The 20,366-nt window shown below is 39.5% G+C and overlaps 1 protein-coding gene and 1 long non-coding RNA gene across 2 annotated transcripts in view; one reads left to right on the forward strand and one right to left on the reverse strand.

The window, feature by feature from the left end:
• The window catches only part of DYNC1H1 (dynein cytoplasmic 1 heavy chain 1), a 43,879-nt gene that overhangs the window by 21,379 nt on the left and 2,134 nt on the right, over nt 1-20,366 (forward strand). The window contains exons 38-74 of the mRNA XM_065838621.2: nt 220-453; nt 1,081-1,287; nt 1,379-1,500; nt 1,880-2,045; nt 2,282-2,445; nt 2,736-2,865; nt 3,640-3,773; nt 4,039-4,153; nt 4,283-4,444; nt 4,521-4,735; nt 4,822-5,026; nt 5,165-5,338; nt 5,435-5,554; nt 5,683-5,803; nt 6,714-6,909; nt 7,533-7,650; nt 8,429-8,644; nt 9,185-9,397; nt 9,584-9,711; nt 10,133-10,286; nt 11,068-11,214; nt 11,296-11,446; nt 11,656-11,909; nt 12,076-12,210; nt 12,305-12,399; nt 12,490-12,664; nt 14,222-14,297; nt 15,409-15,569; nt 15,843-15,954; nt 16,034-16,094; nt 16,482-16,605; nt 16,929-17,042; nt 17,315-17,485; nt 17,686-17,903; nt 18,097-18,200; nt 18,584-18,795; nt 19,586-19,739. Coding sequence (XP_065694693.1) covers nt 220-453; nt 1,081-1,287; nt 1,379-1,500; nt 1,880-2,045; nt 2,282-2,445; nt 2,736-2,865; nt 3,640-3,773; nt 4,039-4,153; nt 4,283-4,444; nt 4,521-4,735; nt 4,822-5,026; nt 5,165-5,338; nt 5,435-5,554; nt 5,683-5,803; nt 6,714-6,909; nt 7,533-7,650; nt 8,429-8,644; nt 9,185-9,397; nt 9,584-9,711; nt 10,133-10,286; nt 11,068-11,214; nt 11,296-11,446; nt 11,656-11,909; nt 12,076-12,210; nt 12,305-12,399; nt 12,490-12,664; nt 14,222-14,297; nt 15,409-15,569; nt 15,843-15,954; nt 16,034-16,094; nt 16,482-16,605; nt 16,929-17,042; nt 17,315-17,485; nt 17,686-17,903; nt 18,097-18,200; nt 18,584-18,795; nt 19,586-19,739 — 5,758 coding nt within the window. The remainder of the gene's footprint in view (nt 1-219; nt 454-1,080; nt 1,288-1,378; nt 1,501-1,879; nt 2,046-2,281; nt 2,446-2,735; nt 2,866-3,639; nt 3,774-4,038; nt 4,154-4,282; nt 4,445-4,520; nt 4,736-4,821; nt 5,027-5,164; nt 5,339-5,434; nt 5,555-5,682; nt 5,804-6,713; nt 6,910-7,532; nt 7,651-8,428; nt 8,645-9,184; nt 9,398-9,583; nt 9,712-10,132; nt 10,287-11,067; nt 11,215-11,295; nt 11,447-11,655; nt 11,910-12,075; nt 12,211-12,304; nt 12,400-12,489; nt 12,665-14,221; nt 14,298-15,408; nt 15,570-15,842; nt 15,955-16,033; nt 16,095-16,481; nt 16,606-16,928; nt 17,043-17,314; nt 17,486-17,685; nt 17,904-18,096; nt 18,201-18,583; nt 18,796-19,585; nt 19,740-20,366) is intronic.
• On the reverse strand, nt 9,898-19,635 carry LOC139828140 (uncharacterized). The gene is made up of 2 exons (XR_011739449.1): nt 19,314-19,635; nt 9,898-13,502 (listed from the first exon to the last, which is right to left on the reverse strand). It is a non-coding gene; the product is annotated as an uncharacterized lncRNA (long non-coding RNA).

Below are 20,366 nucleotides of genomic sequence, written 5' to 3' on the forward strand. Positions count from 1 at the left end.
GACATGTTGCTCTTTTATGTTCTTAGAAGCTTGCTTCAGATTATGGAGATGAAACTGGAAACATGATTTCACAGCTCAGTGAACAACCTGCCTGTTTAAAAAAACACATCAAATTCAATGTGACAAACTATTCTGTGGTTTAAACAAACCTCTCTTTTTTAATTAAGGTTGAGCTATATTCCTATTCTAAATTGTCGGATTGTGTTTTTGTGCTCCTAGGTGTCCATTACGGGTGAATGGGTGCCGTGGCAATCCAAGGTTCCTCAAATTGAAGTCGAAACACACAAAGTTGCAGCTCCTGATGTTGTAGTACCAACGCTGGATACAGTTCGCCATGAAGCATTGCTGTATACTTGGCTGGCAGAACACAAACCGCTGGTACTCTGTGGCCCACCAGGTTCTGGAAAGACCATGACCCTCTTCAGTGCTCTCAGAGCCCTACCTGACATGGAGGTACACGAGAGTGTGTGTGTGTGCCCCACACGTGTGTGAGTTAGAGTAGTAACAAGTTTCTAATTTCCTCAGGGATTAAAGCAGTCTTGATTTAGTACAGGAATCACTTGCTTGCCAGAGTTCAGTGATGCCTCCACCTCAGTCATGTGTTTACATAGCAAAAACTAAAAACTATGTTGAGCAGAATCTGAATTTATATCTCATGATACTTAACTGATAACATAACTGAAGATACCTAAGAAGATAACTGAATTTAAATCTCAAGATACTTAACCTAAAAGCTACATTCTTCCTTTGCCACTTCAGCAATACAGAGGTGTTGCTCCATTGAGTAGTGTTTAAGAATGGTTCTCATCCTTCGTTGTATTTAGGTAGAGTAACAGTTATGTGAAGCTGTGATGATCTGAGTACAAGGTTGGGCAGGAGGCATTGCTGCATGGTAAACAGAGAACCTGCAGTGGGAAGTGAACTGTATGCAGCCAGGTTGCAGGCAGTAACCTGAAATATAGATGGAATATCTACTTCCACTGTGGAAAGCCAAACAGACCTGTTTCCAGGACTCTTAATAGGCTCTCTTTCAAGCCTTGGTGTATTTTAACTATTTTTTTTCGCTATTCTCTTTTCAAGGTTGTTGGACTCAACTTTTCTAGTGCTACTACTCCAGAACTACTCCTGAAAACTTTTGATCACTACTGCGAGTACAGACGTACACCTAACGGAGTGGTGCTGGCTCCTGTGCAGTTAGGAAAGTGGTTGGTGCTCTTCTGTGACGAAATCAACTTGCCAGATATGGATAAGTACGGCACACAGAGAGTCATATCCTTCATTAGACAGGTTTGTCTTTCTTTGTAATCAACTATATCATAACAGGTATTTTTAGGGAAATACAATATTCCACTGATTTTATTTTACTTTTTTCATCCAGATGGTAGAACATGGAGGATTCTATCGTACATCAGACCAGACATGGGTGAAACTGGAGAGAATTCAGTTTGTTGGTGCATGTAATCCACCTACTGATCCTGGAAGAAAACCTCTCTCACATAGGTAATGTATTTAGTAAACTCTATGTGGCAACAGAATAGGGCTTAAAATTTAGGCATTGACTATGTAATCTGTTCTTAATACATTTATTTAACACCAGCTGTGCTGAGTTGTGTTCCTTGCTTTTGGATTAACTTGCTGGTCAGTTCTTATCCTGACAACCAGCCAGTCAGCTCATTGTTACACTTCTCGAATATCCTGTCTAAAATTCTTTGGGTACTTCAGAATGCTTTTTGGTCTGAGTCACTAAGGAGCAATCAAACCAACTGCAGTTACTGCTGATAATTTTGAATCAAGCAGTTACTTTATTTTGGAAAATGATAATGAAAAAGTACAGGCAGTAATTTGACTTTCTGTGCTATGTACTATACTAATCTTCCAGATTTTTACGACATGTTCCTGTGGTTTATGTGGACTATCCTGGACCAGCTTCACTTACTCAGATATATGGAACATTTAATCGTGCAATGCTAAGGCTCATCCCGTCACTTCGCACATACGCAGAACCTCTCACTGCTGCTATGGTAGAATTCTACACAATGTCTCAGGTAATTAGTTGAATACAGCCCCAAGTTCTGATTAGAAGTCTTCCTTTTATGCTGAATCACTTAACATGCATTGTTTGCCTTGATATGGTTAATAAGTGTGCAAGAACTCAACTAATTACTTGAGTTCTGGTGAAAGCCACTGAATGACACTAGCAAAGTAATATCATGCAGCACAAGACCTGTAAAAATGTGTTACAACTTTGGGATGAAGTAACTAATCGTATTTGAATTTTTAGGAGAGATTCACTCAAGACACGCAGCCGCACTACATCTATTCTCCTCGTGAAATGACTCGATGGGTGAGAGGTATATTCGAAGCATTAAGACCACTGGAAACTTTACCAGTTGAAGGCCTGATCAGGATTTGGGCCCATGAAGCCTTACGTCTCTTCCAAGACAGGTAAAATAAACTTGAGATGGGGGGCCGAAAAAAAAAAGAACGGTGCAAAAAAACTTCCCAGCTCTTCCCACCTCCTTGTCAGCTTCCATTAGAAGACCAAACACCAATGTACTTCATGTTAAATAACTGGGAATACAAATGAGAGTATTTCCCTTCACTCCAGCTTAACACTACTGGAAGTCCTATCTATGCCAAGCAGAAACATACTTTGCTGGTAGCACTGCCATGTGATGTGACTATATCTTCCTGATGCCGAAGATTTGTAGTTACTGGCTTTTTTCTTTATCCAGACTTGTAGAAGATGAGGAGAGACGCTGGACTGATGAGAACATTGATATGGTCGCTCTGAAGCACTTCCCCAATATTGACAAAGAAAAAGCTATGAGCAGACCTATCTTATACAGCAACTGGCTGTCAAAGGTAAAAAATAAAAAAATAAATAATTTGGGAACAACTGAGTGATGCTGCTCTTACGACTACATTAACCTGATAGTTGGTGCCCATCATTTTGTTAAACTGAGCTCTAGGAAGCTCTTTACCATGATTATCCAAAGCAAACTCTACCACCAAGTTAATCACTGTTATTTCAAGAATACTATTGTAAGATCTGCCACAGTAGATAAAGGCAATATTAAATAATATTTCCCAAGAACAGAATAATACTCCCAGAAAGTTGCTTAGTTATTGTTTGTGGAATCTCTTGGATTAAGGCAGTGACCCTTGGACAATGCTGATATTGTAAATTTTATGGTGGACTGTTTCTTGCAATCTGAAGTGATCCACCTGGGCAGTCTGTAGAAATCCCACTGACTCGAGGCAAAAGCCCATCTATTCTGTCACCCGTCTCTCTGATCAATAGCAAATATCTACGAAAGGCTTTTTAAAATGAACTGGGGGAATGATGGGGGAATAAATCTTTTATGCTGCTTCCTAGTCTCTTCAGTTACTGGCAGCACAGACTCAACCTGTGACAGGTTCAGTAGATAACAGGTTTAAACCCCATGTCGCTATCTGTAGCACTCTAAAATGTGGACACGTTCCTGTGCAAGTTAAACAAGTACTGTGTTGTTAAGCTTCTTTAGGTGATTGCTACATTAGGTATTCTAATAGTTTTGCTTTCCTCCACTCATAAATCGATCCCTAAGAAGAATTCCCATATCTTAAATTCCATACTGTATTGACTGATTCTTACAGGATTATATTCCAGTGGATCAAGAAGAATTAAGAGACTATGTGAAAGCTAGGCTTAAAGTCTTCTATGAAGAGGAACTTGATGTACCACTTGTTCTGTTCAATGAAGTCCTGGATCATGTGCTAAGAATTGACCGGTAAGTGGAGACTTCAGCTGCTGCTCACATAAATAGTATTTAGAGACTTGTTTTGAAATAGAGTAGCCCAAGTACAGATTAAGTAAGAATAGAGCATGATCCCATTGTTATCCATAGATTATGTACTTCTGGCTTCCAGATAGCAGGATCCTAGTTGTAAAGATGTGTCAGTTTTGGTAGTGATTTGAAGTTCAGGTGCTCGAGGAAAATCTTCAGTAAGTTGATAATCCTTGATCAAAACATACTTGCTGTTGTGCTTTTTCAGAATCTTCCGTCAGCCACAGGGTCACTTGCTGCTTATTGGAGTCAGCGGAGCAGGAAAAACAACTCTCTCGAGATTTGTTGCCTGGATGAATGGTTTGAGCGTCTACCAAATTAAGGTGGGCATGCTAGTTTCATTTAGCAAAAACTGTTAGTCAAAACTCGCACTTCTTAAATATTGATGCCTAAAAAAAAGAAAACATAAAAGCTGAACCAAAATGTTAATAACCAATATTAAATCTTAATAGGTTCACAGAAAATATACAGGTGAAGATTTTGATGAAGACCTTAGGACAGTATTGAGACGTTCTGGCTGTAAAAATGAAAAAATAGCCTTTATAATGGATGAGTCGAATGTATTGGATTCTGGATTTCTGGAGAGAATGAACACTCTCCTAGCCAACGGAGAGGTAGGCCGATTTTAAGTAAATACCTGAAGCACGTTTTTACAACTATAAGCTACAACAAAGCTATCTTTTGAATTAGGTTCCTGGTCTCTTTGAAGGAGATGAATATGCCACCCTCATGACTCAGTGTAAAGAAGGAGCACAGAAAGAAGGTTTAATGTTAGATTCTCATGAAGAACTCTACAAATGGTTCACTAGCCAAGTTATTCGCAATCTCCATGTCGTGTTCACTATGAATCCATCTTCTGAGGGCCTGAAGGACAGGGCAGCTACCTCTCCTGCTCTCTTCAACAGGTAATTGCTGTATATTCCAACATGTATTACAAGGACTGTTAAAACAGTACTTTTGGGGAAGTCTTCATAAATGCTTTATATTTCAGATGTGTCTTGAACTGGTTTGGAGACTGGTCAACTGAGGCACTGTACCAAGTTGGCAAAGAGTTCACAAGCAAAATGGATCTTGAGAAACCAAATTACGTTGTGCCCGATTACATGCCAGTTGTGTATGATAAGCTGCCACAGCCACCATCACACAGGGAAGCTATTGTTAATAGTTGTGTATTTGTTCATCAGACTCTCCATCAGGTATGTTTTATTATGTTGCTTAACTTGGGTTGATCTCTAGGCCACAACATCTTGCAGCAGTTTCCTAAAATGTATGGTCTTTGACATTTGAATGAGTTTAAAACCAGTGTGTAATCTACAACTCCTTTTTCCCTAAAGGCTAATGCTCGTCTGGCAAAACGAGGAGGCAGAACCATGGCAATCACACCACGCCACTATTTAGACTTCATCAACCACTATGCCAACTTGTTCAATGAGAAACGAAGTGAACTGGAGGAACAGCAAATGCACTTGAATGTTGGCCTTAGAAAAATCAAGGAAACAGTTGATCAGGTATATATGCTTGATACTTTGCCCTTTATAAGATTGAAGTGATTAAGTAGATCCCTGTGCTTAATGTGAATTCTTCCATCTTACAATCTATCTCAGGTGGAAGAATTGCGGCGTGATCTAAGAATAAAGAGTCAGGAACTGGAAGTGAAGAATGCAGCAGCCAATGACAAGTTGAAAAAGATGGTGAAAGATCAGCAGGAAGCTGAGAAGAAAAAGGTAAAAATCTTTGTTAAACCTTTATGCATAGTAAATACTTATATTTACAAAACAGAGCCTGCAGAGTGAGTACTGGAAGAAGTTCAATTTCTAAAAAGCAGTATTTTGTCTATGAAACTTCCTCCTAGGTCATGAGCCAGGAGATTCAGGAACAGCTGCACAAGCAGCAGGAGGTCATTGCAGACAAGCAGATGAGTGTGAAAGAAGATCTTGACAAGGTGGAGCCTGCTGTCATTGAAGCTCAGAATGGTATGTTAGCACCTGAAAAGGTGACACTGTGGGACTGGATCTAAAACTGAAGTCTATGGGAATGTGTTTTGGTGCAGTCTGAATTGGTCCTGCCTAACAAAAGTGTGGGCTCTTAATATGGACCTGAACAGTGTTGAAGGAATTCTGTATCTATGAGCTCTGATTTTTGTGCTGTTCGTAGTACTGATCTGACACATGATACTCCTATGGCTTGTGTCTTTGTTTCTGGCAGATTGCTCTAGTATTTTATTCAGTCTATATATTCATAAAGAAAGCTCATAATCAGAAAGACTGCTGCCTTATTATTGCACAGACAGCATATAGTCAAGCTGTCCGTTTATTAAACTGGATAGAGGAGTCATTGCTTATAATAAAGCTTTAAGTGTCTCAGTTTTAGACAGCAGAGTAAGTTAAGTTGCCTGTAGCCAGTTGGCAAGTTGACATTCAGAAAAGTTTCTCTTGTGATACAGTAGTTTGAATGTTATCCACTAATATCTGCTTCTCTAATAATCTCAAATTCCTTTTGAGACTCTTGAAGCATTTTTACTAATCCAAGGTACTTTAATGGACTTTGTTAACAAACTTTTTAGCAGGACCTGTTATAATAGGACAAGGGGTAATGGTTTTAAACTGAAAGAGGGGAGATTCAGGCTAGACACGGTCAAGAAATTTTGTACAATGAGGGTGGTGAAACACTGGCACAGATGCCCCATCCCTGGAAACATTCAAGGTCAGGCTGGACGGGGCTCTGAGCAACCTGATCTGGTTGAAGATGTCCCTGCTTATTGCAGGAGGGTTGGACTAGATGACGTTTCAAGTTCCTTCCAACCCAAACTGTACTGTGATTCTCTAATTCTAACTGTTCTTTTTCTTCCCAATCAACATTCATCATCTTTCTGGCACTGGTTAGCTGTGAAGTCGATAAAGAAACAGCATCTGGTAGAGGTCCGTTCCATGGCTAATCCACCTGCCGCAGTGAAGCTAGCACTGGAGTCCATTTGCCTACTGCTGGGTGAAAGTACAACTGATTGGAAACAAATACGATCCATCATCATGAGAGAGAACTTCATTCCAACCATTGTTAACTTCTCTGCTGAGGAAATCAGGTAAGGTGTGAATTACTTACGGGAAAGAACTATTCACAAAGATATGGAAGGTCTTAAATGGACTTTTCTCTCTGTAATGGCTGGACTTCTTTTGAGACTAGTTTACTCCTGCATGTAATGAATGCGTAGGTGGTATAGGAAACAGACTGCTAAAGCAAAGGTGTATCATGCAAACTGGGACAAAACAGCTGCTGTTGAGTAACTTCAGCACGTGGTTGCAAGGCAGTGTGTTGCTTTCCAAAGCCACATTATTAGTTGGAAGTTGTTATGCAGTAATAACAGACCAGGTTGCCAAGGGCTTTATCCAGGCTGACCTCCTAGTTGGCTTTGAATCTAAGCAGGAGCTCAGACCGGGGACCTTCTGAATTCCTTTCCAACCTCAATTTTTTTCTGAGCAAAGTTAACCAATTCCTCAGTGGCTAATCCTAAAATAATTGTTAAATGCCTTTTACCACCTGTAAGCTGTAATTTCCAAAACAACATCTTGAGCTAATTAAAGTGTCTCAGATACCAGTCAGCAGAACTGCCAGGAAATGATCATGTCAACTGCAGGAAAAGAGATAACTGAACACCTGTATGCTGACAGTGTACTTACGCTGTCTCTAAAAACTTCTCCCTTGCAGCGATGCCATCCGGGAGAAGATGAAGAAAAACTACCTGTCAAATCCAAGTTACAACTATGAAATTGTAAACAGAGCATCACTGGCCTGCGGACCTATGGTGAAATGGGCAATTGCACAGGTAAAGTCAGTACTGTGAAAAGAGTGAGCCTGAAGGCACGTAATAATAGTGTCAGAAGGCTCTGCATTGCTCTGTTCAGCTAAGTATTGCAAGATATTTTGCTTCAAATAAATCAGTGTAAGGTTCAGATGAATGTTTTTGGGCCCTGTAGTACTGTGCCAGAGAACTAATGGCCAGTTGTGATACAGCTTTTGCCTGAAGACACTTGAGGTAAACAACAGCTTATCTTTTCTCTATGTACTGTCATTCTAGAGGACAATACAGTTCTCAGCTGGAAGATGCAGGACAATCCTCTTACTGAAACTTAGGCAGTCTCTGTCTTCATCAAGAGTTGGACACACAGGCAGCTCTGTTAAGGTCTTTTAGGGCAGACTACCTGATTAGTTTCCCAAAGGAACCAGCTTTTGGGAAGACAGCCCCAGACTGAGATATCCAAGAACGGTTTTACTTGCTGGTTGATGTTCAATACAACAGGTCCTATCCCAATTGTTCTCTGTCTTGGCTATACTCTTTTTTTTCCTAAGAAAGGCAGGTTAGCACAGTACTGGCATGGACACCCAGTTAAGTATTAATGCAAAACAGTGCAGTACACTACTTAATGTGGGCTCAGCCTTTCAGATGACTTTCTGTAAATCTAGAGAGCAGTAAAAGGATCTTGCAAAAAGCGGTTACATATGAGTCTGTGCTTGGTTTAAACAAGAGTCTTGAAGACTGATCAACAATGCTTGGTACCACGTGTCATTTTAGAAAGTATAAATGGCTTATTTAATGTTTGCAGCTGAACTACGCTGATATGTTGAAAAGAGTGGAACCTCTACGCAACGAACTGCAGAAGCTGGAGGATGATGCCAAAGACAACCAACAGAAAGCAAATGAAGTGGAGCAGATGATTCGTGATCTTGAGGCCAGTATTGCCCGTTACAAAGAAGAATACGCGGTACTGATTTCGGAGGCTCAAGCAATCAAGGCAGACTTGGCTGCTGTAGAAGCAAAAGTAAGGCTTCTATATATCAGTAATTGTCCATTCTTTAATCTTTGACAGAGATAGAACTGTTCTTCAAACGTGTGAGCAGACTTCTTTGGTTCCCTTGTGCAGTGCATTTGAGCTGGCTGTTTCATCTCTGGATCTCTCAAAGCTTCTTAAGCTACTGAAACATGGCTGGAGCTAGAACATCAACTTATATTGCCAGTTGATTAACAAGACAGTCCACATAAGGCTTAAAATAAGTAGAAAGCCTTTAGAAACAGGCTTAACTGGAGTTCTTTTTGGTGGGGGTGTGAGAAAAACTTCTCTATGTACTTGATCTGTTCATTAGCGTGTCACTACTCTGCTAGTGCTTAGCACTTCTAAGTTCATCAAGAAAACAGTTAAAACCAACATAATAAATTAACACTGAAGTGAAGAAACACATTTCATTTCATCTGAGCTTTTAAGTTTAACTTGGGCCTTGAGTTAATATTTAAGTGTCCCGACAGACTTGGAATACTAGAGCAATTGATCATCTAAAGAGTCTACTTCACCACTTATTTCTAGGTAAACCGTAGCACAGCTCTTCTGAAGAGTCTTTCTGCTGAACGTGAAAGATGGGAGAAGACAAGTGAAACTTTCAAGAACCAGATGTCCACTATTGCGGGAGACTGCTTACTTTCGGGAGCTTTTATTGCCTATGCTGGCTACTTTGATCAGCAGATGCGTCAGAATCTGTTCACCACATGGTCTCACCATTTGCAACAAGCAAATATCCAGGTAAAGACATGGACGTGATAAGGTAACTGTAAATCTATTTACTGCAACCATTAAAGAAGCTTTAAGATTGCTAAGAATGGAGCTATTGGAAAATTATAACCTTGTAGAGCTTCATTTACTCAAAATGTCTTCACCAGCTAGCTGGAGAATCTCCAGTCAAATAGTAACTGTATGTACTTATTGCAGTTCCGTACAGACATAGCAAGGACCGAGTACCTGTCCAACGCAGACGAGCGGCTTCGCTGGCAAGCAAGTTCCCTGCCTGCAGACGATCTGTGCACTGAGAATGCCATCATGCTTAAGCGGTTTAATAGGTAGGTATTTTTTTCTAAGATGTAGAATTCTAAAGCAACATTCTCACAGCAGGTTGGGTTTTGCATCTATCAAAGAATCACAGTAACTCTTTCAAAGCACTCTTTACTGTTGCGAGAGCTTCTAATGTTTGTAAAAGCTTATCAGCCACGTGTAAACATAAAAACTCTCATTCATCTTTCCTTGCCTTGTTACGCTCAGCTGTTAAGTTGGCTTGAACTGAAACTATTTTGTTGTCCAAATACAGTAGACTGACCTTCCAAAACTCTGAACTGAAATAAGTCATTGAGCCTGGCCAACTTATTCCTTCAATATACAAGCTTTTAGAGTTGAGAGTAACAATGCAACCTAAATTCATAAAACTACTTAGAGACTGTCTGCTGTCAAAACTCAAATAATGAAAGTATTTTATTACTAACTTAGGTATCCATTGATCATTGATCCCTCTGGGCAAGCTACAGAGTTTATCATGAATGAATATAAAGACCGTAAGATAACTCGTACTAGTTTCTTGGATGACGCTTTCAGAAAGAACTTGGAAAGTGCCTTGAGATTTGGTAACCCGCTTCTGGTCCAGGTTAGTTGCATGATCATGTGGAAACTATTTAAAATTCTTGAATTCTGTCTGTGTACTGTGATTATTCTGTTAGTAAGATACAAACAATTTTACTTTAAAACTGTAATTTAACAAGTAACCTAGTAGTGAGTGATATGTGAGGTGTTAGTCTGAGAAAAATGATTAGTGACACAGTCAAAAGAAGGTGTTGCCATTTTCCACCGTTTTAATATCAAATGCTTTTATTTTCAAATGATCCTTCTTTACTTGCACTCTATAAAACTACTTGCAACCTGTCTGTCTGTTCCTTTGTTCCCTTATGCTATCTCTAGTCAGAGATAATAGCACCTAGTATGGCTGGTTATGTAGAATTAAATATACCTTGAGTAGCAGGAAGAAGTTTGAGTAATACAAATGGGCAACTGTAGGAATATTTGGCGTTCATTTCAGATGGATACATATTTCATTTCTTAGTATGGAAAAACAAAGGATTAGCTCACAGATTAGATCAGTAACTGTTGCTTTTGTTGCTGAGAATAGGGCATATTATGCATTAGAACTAACACAATTATGACCACTAATAATACTCCCTTACTGAGATTTTGTATGGTAATAACCTAAACTTTGTGCTTGTGTAGCTCAACTAACAAATCTGAAGTGGAAATAACCTTCTGGACATGATCTGTATTCAAAACCAACTGCAAATTGATAGCTACCAGAGCTTTAAGCCCCAGTTGGATCAGGATTTTTAGCTTGAGATACTTAAAAGAAACAGAATCTCTCAAAACACCTCTGCTTCTAGGATGTGGAGAGCTATGATCCAGTTCTGAATCCTGTTCTTAATCGTGAAGTCCGGAGAACTGGAGGCAGAGTTCTGATTACTCTGGGAGACCAAGATATTGATTTGTCACCATCCTTCGTTATCTTCCTCTCCACCAGAGATCCAACAGTGAGTAAAACAAAAGGCTGTCCTGTTTGTAGAAATGGTATGTCAGAGAGCTGAGAAAGTTTTTCATGTTTCCTGTGGTAGGTTGAATTCCCACCGGACCTCTGCTCTCGTGTTACATTCGTGAACTTCACAGTAACTCGCAGCAGCTTACAGAGCCAGTGTCTGAATGAAGTCCTGAAAGCTGAAAGACCAGATGTTGATGAAAAACGCTCTGACCTCCTCAAGCTTCAGGGTATGCGTACCCAAATTAGAGTAACTTCCTCTTGTCCTAAAAAGAATACAGTGGGTTTACTGTAGCTGTAGAAATACACACTGAAATAGCTTCATAGATTATACTCCTGCTTTTTCAGGATGTCCAATGGTAAAGCATACGCAGTTCATAAAGTTCTTAAAAACCAACACATTTATACAATATGTAACCTGATTTTTCTTCTAATTAAGGTGAATTTCAGCTGCGCTTGCGTCAGTTAGAAAAATCCCTACTCCAAGCGCTTAATGAAGTGAAGGGACGTATCCTGGATGATGACACCATCATTACTACTCTTGAGAACCTGAAGAAGGAAGCAGCAGAAGTCACTAGAAAAGTAGAAGAGACCGATATTGTCATGCAGGAAGTGGAGACAGTTTCTCAGCAGTACTTGCCTCTTTCTACAGCGTGCAGCAGTATCTACTTTACTATGGAGTCACTGAAGCAAGTAGGTTGAGTGCTTCTTCATGCCAGAAGCTTCACGTATTTACTTATCAAAGCTAAATAGGCAGTGCCTAATTCCAGCCCTGGTTGTTGTGTTGCAATTTTGTAGGCATAAGACTTTGACTATCAAACAGCTGGACTCAAGAAAAAACCATACTCTTGTCTTTCAGATACATTTTCTGTACCAGTACTCTCTCCAGTTTTTCTTGGACATCTACCACAACGTCTTGTATGAGAACCCAAATCTGAAGGGAATTACAGACCATACTCAGCGTCTCTCAATCATCACAAAAGATCTCTTCCAGGTTCAATTTTTTAATTAGTAAATGCACTTAAATCATTTTTGAAGGGTCAGAGTTCAGGGCTTCCTATGTTACTAACTTCACTGGTTTTTGGTAGGTTGCTTTCAACAGAGTGGCGCGTGGCATGCTGCATCAAGACCATATCACATTTGCCATGTTGCTGGCCCGGATTAAACTGAAAGGCACTATTGGGTAAATGTTTTGTTTCCTCACTTCATTTTAGTTGAAAAAGGGAGGGATGTCTTGAAGACACCTAGTTAAAATCTTTTCCCTTAATATTAGGGAACCTACATATGATGCAGAATTCCAGCACTTCTTGAGAGGGAAGGAAATTGTACTAAACACTTCATCTCTCCCAAAAATTAATGGTTTGACTGTAGAGCAAACAGAAGCAATGATGAGGTTGAGCTGCCTGCCTGCGTTTAAAGATCTTGTTTCAAAAGTTCAAGCTGATGAGGTAAGTGTTGGCTGGGGTTTGTTTCTGCACTAAACTACCTGGTTATAAGTTTATGAGGTGTCTGCTTTAGAAGCAGATAATCTCTCTTAGTATAAGAAGGGAAGCCTTACAGATTAACTGGTTGTAGTTGTTAATGCCCTTGCATCATTTGTAATCAAGCTATGAAACTTCAGTTGTAAATACTGGCACTGTTCATCACTCAGCCTTAGAAGCAGTTTATTCACCTCACCATTTTTCCAGCTTTGCAGTTGGCTTTGGTTCCTGTGGTAGAAGAGAGGGTGATACTGCGACTTTTACTGTATTGCTGTTCTGTGATAATGATTCAGTAGAGGGAAGCAGCCATAGCCCTACATAACATCATTATGGTGGGCTCTTGGGCATTACTATTTCAAATAAATTTGGGTAGTGGTCAGCTGCTCAACACTTTGCTCCTCGTGATGTGTTCTAAGAATACATCTGTGTCCTTACTGTGAAACTGCATGTTCCAAAATATGGCCACATCTTAAAATAGTACTTGTTTGATTACCCTGTCTAGTTTTATTATTAGAAGTTGAATTCTCTTTGCAATATCTAATTTTCATAGAATCATAGAAAGGTTTGGCTTGGAAGGGACCTTGAAAGGTCATCTAGTCCAACCCTCCTGCAATGAGCAGGGACATCTTCAAGCAGATCAGGTTGCTCAGAGCCCAGTCCAACCTGGCCTTGAAGTTTTTCTCAAACTTTTCAACCAGGGGTAAAGTGGTGTATCACTTGGGCTGGGACTTCTAGAGGTCTGTAGGTTCGGAGATGCTGGAGGCAATGCAGAATTAGAGGATGCTAGTGAAATGACTGGACATATCTAAAGAAAAACAAAACATAATTTGAGTTTTACATGTGGAATTTTTTTAAAAAACCACGGAACTTGGAGAAATTAATTTGATGAAACATGAGTCAAGAGCTTACTAAATGTGCTGGTCATATGGCAGGCTTGCTCAGGGAATCATTCAGACACTTTACATATGAAACACTCAAACCATTTCTATCTAGAAATCTTGGAAAAGACCAAACTATGTTGAGTGTTGGATAATATTTGGGGTTAAGTTTAATGTTTGACTTAATTTCATTAATATAATAGTGCTTCTGTTTAACAGTGTTGTGTGTGTCTTGCTTCTTAAGATTTACTCATAGATGGAAGCTCAAAAGTTTTATGTGGTACTCCATGTAAATTTTTATTCTGAAAATTGGTGATAACATGTGAGCATTAAATTGGAAAAATCTTACAAACTTGTGCATTTCCTTGTTTAAACATTTAGCTATTGATTAGAATTTTTAGAGATCTGTTTACAAATCAAAAGCTATTAGAGTGTGGACTGTACCAAGTTTAGCCATACCCCAGCAATCTTTGTTTTCTACTGGAAGTTGCTGTGTAGCTGAACAATTTTGCAGTACATTAAACTCTAAATTTTATGGCTAAGATTAAACCTCTCTGTTGCACCACGAACAGGGCCTGTGCCTTGCAAGAGATATTTGATGCCAGGAAACTCCATTTCAAATTCTTTGCATTTTCTTTCAATATAGCAATTCTGTATCTGGCTGGATAGCAGTTCACCAGAGCAGACTGTACCGTACCTTTGGACTGAAGAAAGACCTGCAAGTAAGTCACACTATTTTCCACACCAGTGCTAGTGAAATTACTTTATTCTGAGTAGAATTACTATGATTTTAAAGCAATTCTAAAGTAGAATTTTAATATGGACCTTAATGTGTGGGAAAACCATATGGTTGAAGCTGTGGAAGAACCTGAAATCTGGTGTTTATGGGTTGTTTTTTGTTTTTTTTTTTTTTAAGGCAGACTTTTGTAAGCAGTGGCCACTGTACTTGGTTCCTGCACCTTAACCTGTGATCTGGTCTTCCACTGAGGGCGAAATGCAGTTCCTATAATCTCATAAGATTGCATAGTGGTTTGGAATAACCTTAGTCATTGCAAATCTGGATGCGGCTCAGTACTCTCCAAGACAGAGATTGTCTGAGGACAGCATAGAATGCAGTTGTATCTAAGCACAAAGTCTTAATTCTTGCTGTGTTAGTTGACAGTCCTTATTTGTTAAAAGCTAGAATTTAAAGATAACTTGCCCTTTAGTTCCTGCCCTGTCTGAAAGGCAACCGTAGGAAATGTTTGCTGTCTATGATCGTTCAGGGCTTATTCCCGTAGCTGGCTTTCTATATTAAGGATTCTAAGCTTCTCTTTACTAGCTACGATAAAGTTGCTTGACCATTAACTGAAGCAATACTCAGTTATTTATCCTCTCCGTGCTAGACAAGTATATAATATTGTAAAGTCTACTAGAATGCCAGATTATTGAATGAATGAGAAGAGGTGACCTGTTTTCCCTGGAAGGTAAAATCACTTCATGGCACTAGTTATAGACTGTAAATTTTCTAAAACAGTAGCATTTCAGCAGAATCCAGAAGTATCATGCCAATGTAGGCTTTCAAAGGGCTCACAACATGAGCAATTGAGCAGGTAGCTAAAATGTCACAGAAGACAAACTAACTGAAGATAAGTTTCTTTTGACTGTCCAAGTGAAGGTAGAGTACAAGCATTCCATTAATATGTTGCAACAGATCTTTGAAAGGGGTAACTAGTTCTCTAAGCATCTAGTCTTCAGAACAAGTTGGAAAAACTTGAATGGAGAATTGAAAAGAAGGAGGGTTTGAGGATGGTTTTCTTAATTTTCCATCTTAATCTTGTCTCATCTTTTCAGCTCCTATCGGCCAGGCCATTCATCGCTTACTTCTGATCCAGGCCTTCCGTCCAGATCGTTTGTTGGCAATGGCACATACCTTTGTTTCCACAAATCTTGGAGAGTCTTTCATGTCTATTATGGAGCAGCCTTTAGATCTGACGCATATTGTAGATACAGAGGTAACTTGCTTGTTTTTGAAAGGCTAAAATCCCAAGGTAATGTTTAGTGCCACCTTGCATTAATTCTGTAGCGAGTAAAGCTCTTCACTGGAACATTTTTTCCACTTACCCTTCTTCTTATGGGTAGGAGTGGATTGTTTTCCTAATTGCTAATGTAAAACTTAGAGTAGCATAATGTCTTTAGCTAGCCAGAAGGAAGAAAGACTGAGCTCACTGCATTATCGTATTGATTTAGTGACTGATTCATATCCTTTTAAACTTCTTGGACAACAGGTGAAACCTAATACCCCTGTGCTGATGTGTTCAGTGCCTGGTTATGATGCCAGTGGTCACGTTGAAGACCTTGCAGCTGAGCAGAATACACAGATTACTTCTATTGCTATTGGTAAGAACATACCTTATTTCATAAAGCACAAAAGAAATTGTTAGCAATAAGAGCTTTAGCAACCCTTTCTGTCTTTTAGGTTCTGCTGAAGGGTTTAACCAAGCAGATAAAGCAATAAACACAGCAGTGAAATCTGGAAGGTAAGTTCTGTCTCCTTGTTAGCTAGAATACTGCCTAGCAGAAAGGTAAATGGGAGGGAAGGGGAAAGTAATCTATTGGCTAAATAGATAAAACTGTGAGTTAAAAAAATTGGGACTGTCTTCTCAACTGAAATTTGCAGTAACTTAAGCACAGCTGTTCATAACAATTTGATTTAAATATTTTCAAGAGAAGTAGGTTGTATCTGCAGAGCAGGAAGGTCAGCACATTTACAGTAGACAGTAACTGATTCTATGTAGAAGGCAGGTTTAAAAGAGGGAGGGAAATCTGTAGCATTAATATCATATTCTGTTACTGTTTGTGGTGATTATAACCAGGATCCATAAGCTGTACACTAAAAGCGCTTGTTCTGTTTCAAAACTTCACAGATGGGTAATGCTGAAGAACGTTCACCTGGCTCCTGGCTGGCTTATGCAACTGGAAAAGAAGCTGCATTCCCTACAACCCCATGCTTGCTTCAGACTCTTCCTCACCATGGAGATTAATCCAAAGGTAACATTGATATGAAATTTTATCCTTTGTAGAGAAACGAGCTTGCAGAGCCAAGAGCGCTACCCAGGGAAGGTTTTCTCATTACTGCAATTCTGCATTAAAGAAAAAGGAAAGTAGATGCCTCTCAGCATAGTAACTAGCCTTGGTTTCTTGTAACTTAATTGTAGCTGAAAACTTCATACCATTCTTTTTGCTGCTTCCCCTACCCTCCAAAGGAAAGGCAGGACTTCACTGTTTGAAGTTAATGGAAACTGTGCTTTTAAGAGAGATTTAGTTTAGTGAACACTAAAGTAGTTGGATTTGAGTTTATTGATCTTTTCTAGGTGCCAGTGAATTTGCTACGTGCCGGACGAATCTTTGTGTTTGAACCTCCTCCTGGTGTAAAGGCAAACATGCTGAGGACTTTCAGTAGCATTCCAGTTTCTAGAATGTGCAAGGTAAGGCTGCGGTTTGTGTAGATGAAACAAAATGTCAGAATGTGTTCATTATTAATCTTACTTTGGATGATAAAACCTCAGCTTCTAAGATGTACATAGAATGTTTTGTTCTCATAGAAGTAATAGTTGCTGCTTCTGTTGGTAGAATATGTTCAGTTTTGGTAGCAATCTAGCATTAAATCTGGTATTTTCTAGCCTTTTAGCAGGCTTTGATTTTTATCAGTTCACTTGAGTAATAGCTGTATTTCTGTTTTTTTCTCTCCACTTCCTAGTCTCCAAACGAGCGTGCTCGTTTGTATTTCCTCCTCGCCTGGTTTCATGCCATTATTCAAGAGCGCTTGCGCTATGCTCCATTGGGTTGGTCCAAGAAGTATGAATTTGGAGAATCTGATCTGAGATCCGCCTGTGACACAGTAGATACGTGGCTGGATGATACAGCAAAGGCAAGTAGTCTTGTGTACTTAGGTATAGGTAATACTGAGATAACGTAAGATCTTCAGTGAGGCAGTTTGTTCTGGAACTATTTAGTAGGAGCCACAAGTAGCCTGATGGTAATTTCACTTGGTTTTTTAATTCAATTCCTCAGTCAGAGGAGAAGTGAAAAGAATTGTTTCCTGCTAATCACATTGCATTTTACTTACAGGGTCGCCAGAACATTTCACCTGATAAAATCCCCTGGTCTGCATTAAAGACACTGATGGCACAGTCTATCTATGGAGGTCGCATCGATAATGAATTTGATCAGCGTCTGTTAAACACTTTCTTGGAACGTCTGTTCACCACTTTAAGTTTTGATAGTGAATTCAAACTGGCTTGCAAAGTTGATGGGCACAAAGATATTCAGATGCCGGATGGAATCAGGTATCATTTTTTCCTTATCCTGATCTCTATGTAGAAGTTCTCTATTTTTAAATTTAGGAAAAAAAAACAACACTCAAAATCCATAAGGTATCTCTGTGCTGGAGTTTACCTGTGTAAATTTGTCTCAGGCAAAGAATTACCTTGCTATTCTAATAGGGTAAGTCTTCTAATGAATATTAAAACTGACTTGCAGACGTGAAGAATTTGTTCAGTGGGTTGAGATGCTGCCCGATACACAAACACCATCATGGCTGGGCCTGCCAAATAACGCAGAGAAAGTTCTTCTCACCACACAAGGTAAAACCAGAACTTTAACAATATCTTACGCAGACTACCAGGCTTTTAAACTAAAACGCAGAAGAGAAATAGATATCTTGCTGAAGAGTCAATAGCTTTCCCCTCCTCCCTCAACATAGTGGCTTTAGCTTCTGCAAGGTAAAACACTTGAGCAGACCAGAAAGTGACCAGAGGCTTGTGAATTTAAAAAAGAAAAAGGCAGTTACATTCAGCTTTCCTGATGCAAACTCCCATCTTGATTCTGGAAAGCTTTATTACCAGCTGGGCAGTTCTAAGTCTTAAGTCTAGGGAAAAAGAAAAGTCCTAGTTCTTGCATGTTCGTAGGATGTTTTCATCTTGATGAAGACTGTGGCTCTGACCGACAGCAATGTCTTCTGATTTAGGCATAGATATGATCAGTAAAATGCTGAAAATGCAAATGCTGGAGGATGAGGACGATCTAGCTTATGCAGAAACTGAGAAGAAGACAAGAACTGATTCTACATCAGATGGTCGCCCGGCCTGGATGAGAACACTGCACACCACAGCCTCTAATTGGCTTCACCTTATCCCACAAACTCTGAACCATCTGAAGCGGACTGTGGAAAACATTAAGGTAAGAAGTACGTTTTGTGTAATGTGGGCATAGAAAGCACACAAATTCTGGTGCGCTGGAACAAGCGCGTTGTGATTTGTAAGTGCCGATTAAACTGTTGAGGGGAACAATGGAGCCTGTATCGGTGCCGATTCTGACTGCCATAGCTATGTAATGCCCCGCTGGGTTCTTCTCAGGCTCTTGAAAGTTGGTTTATGTCTTCTGGGAATTATTTGAAGAAATACTATGGCAAACTGTCTATCAAGGGTACCACTTCTGGAGCTTCTCTGTGCGGAGGTAGCAGAAAACAAGTGCTTCTTGTAAGCTGTTACAGCCAGTGCACATAAATTACTGCTAAAATTTAGTGATTGTTAGTAGGGGAAGATTGAGCTAACTAAGATTCTGCTAACTGGGAAAAGAAGTTGCAAGGGCTGGAGGAAACTTTTAAGGTCTGAACAGTAGCACCCTAAGCTCTAATTCACAAGTAAGCTCTCCAGTTGAATGTGCCCATGATTGCCTAACAGTTTCTAAAGACTTACTCTGGGATAGTAGGTGAGAACCATTTATTGCTCATTAAAAGAAATGTAGAGTTGATTAGTAGGAGCTGCAGCAGGCAACCTGCATTAATTGTTCAACTAAGATTTTGTTGCTTCTCCAAGGAAGAGGAGATTGTTGGTTGTAAAACGCTCATTGTAGTCACAGTGCCACTGGTCAGTCCATCCAGGATTTTGGAGTTGCTTTTTGTAGCAGTTTTCCAGCAAGAATCTTGCACTTTGATCTGCAATTTGTTTTCATTGTTTTGGCCATCCAGGATCCTTTGTTCCGATTCTTTGAGAGAGAGGTGAAAATGGGAGCTAAGCTGCTTCAGGATGTTCGTCAGGATCTTGCAGATGTGGTTCAAGTGTGTGAAGGAAAAAAGAAACAAACCAACTATTTGCGAACACTTATAAATGAACTGGTGAAAGGTACAGTAAATCAAATTAGCATTTTCCTGTGCTCTCTTTGCCTCTTGTGCTCTGTGAGTTGATACGCTCAGCAGCTTAAAAAAATGCAGGAAAACTGGTATTGAGTTTACCATTTAACACAAGCAATGCTTTTCAGTTCAGCATCAAATTCCAGTTGATTTGGTTTGGGATTTCAAGTTGAGGTAGCTAATATTAGGCTTTTTTGTACTGTTTATATGAGCAGTTTAATTTCTAAGCTGAAATCTTAGCAAATTCTTTCAGTCTCTGAACTGTGATGGGACAAAGTTATTTATACCACAAAGTGAGTAATATTGCTCCTAGAAAATCTCCTAGAAAACATTCAGGTTCTCTAAACTTCTGTTTCAAGATTGTACATAAATGTGGAATTTTCACAGGCATCCTGTTTCTAGTACTGCTTGAAGATCTGCTGTCTGCTTTGAACAAAAGCATTTCCTAAAACACAGATACCTGACCTCTTCAGGTTTTTTCTAAGAACTCAAATCTTCACAAAACTTGAAGATCACTTACTGCAGTATATAGCTGTGTGTAACTGAAGTTGCTGTTGCAGGGTTTCTGTAGCTGGATGGCATTTTAAATAAATACTAGACCTGAAGGCCATTTAGTTTT

Source organism: Patagioenas fasciata, chromosome 5 (assembly GCF_037038585.1).
Source record: "Patagioenas fasciata isolate bPatFas1 chromosome 5, bPatFas1.hap1, whole genome shotgun sequence".
Classification (NCBI taxonomy): domain Eukaryota; kingdom Metazoa; phylum Chordata; class Aves; order Columbiformes; family Columbidae; genus Patagioenas; species Patagioenas fasciata.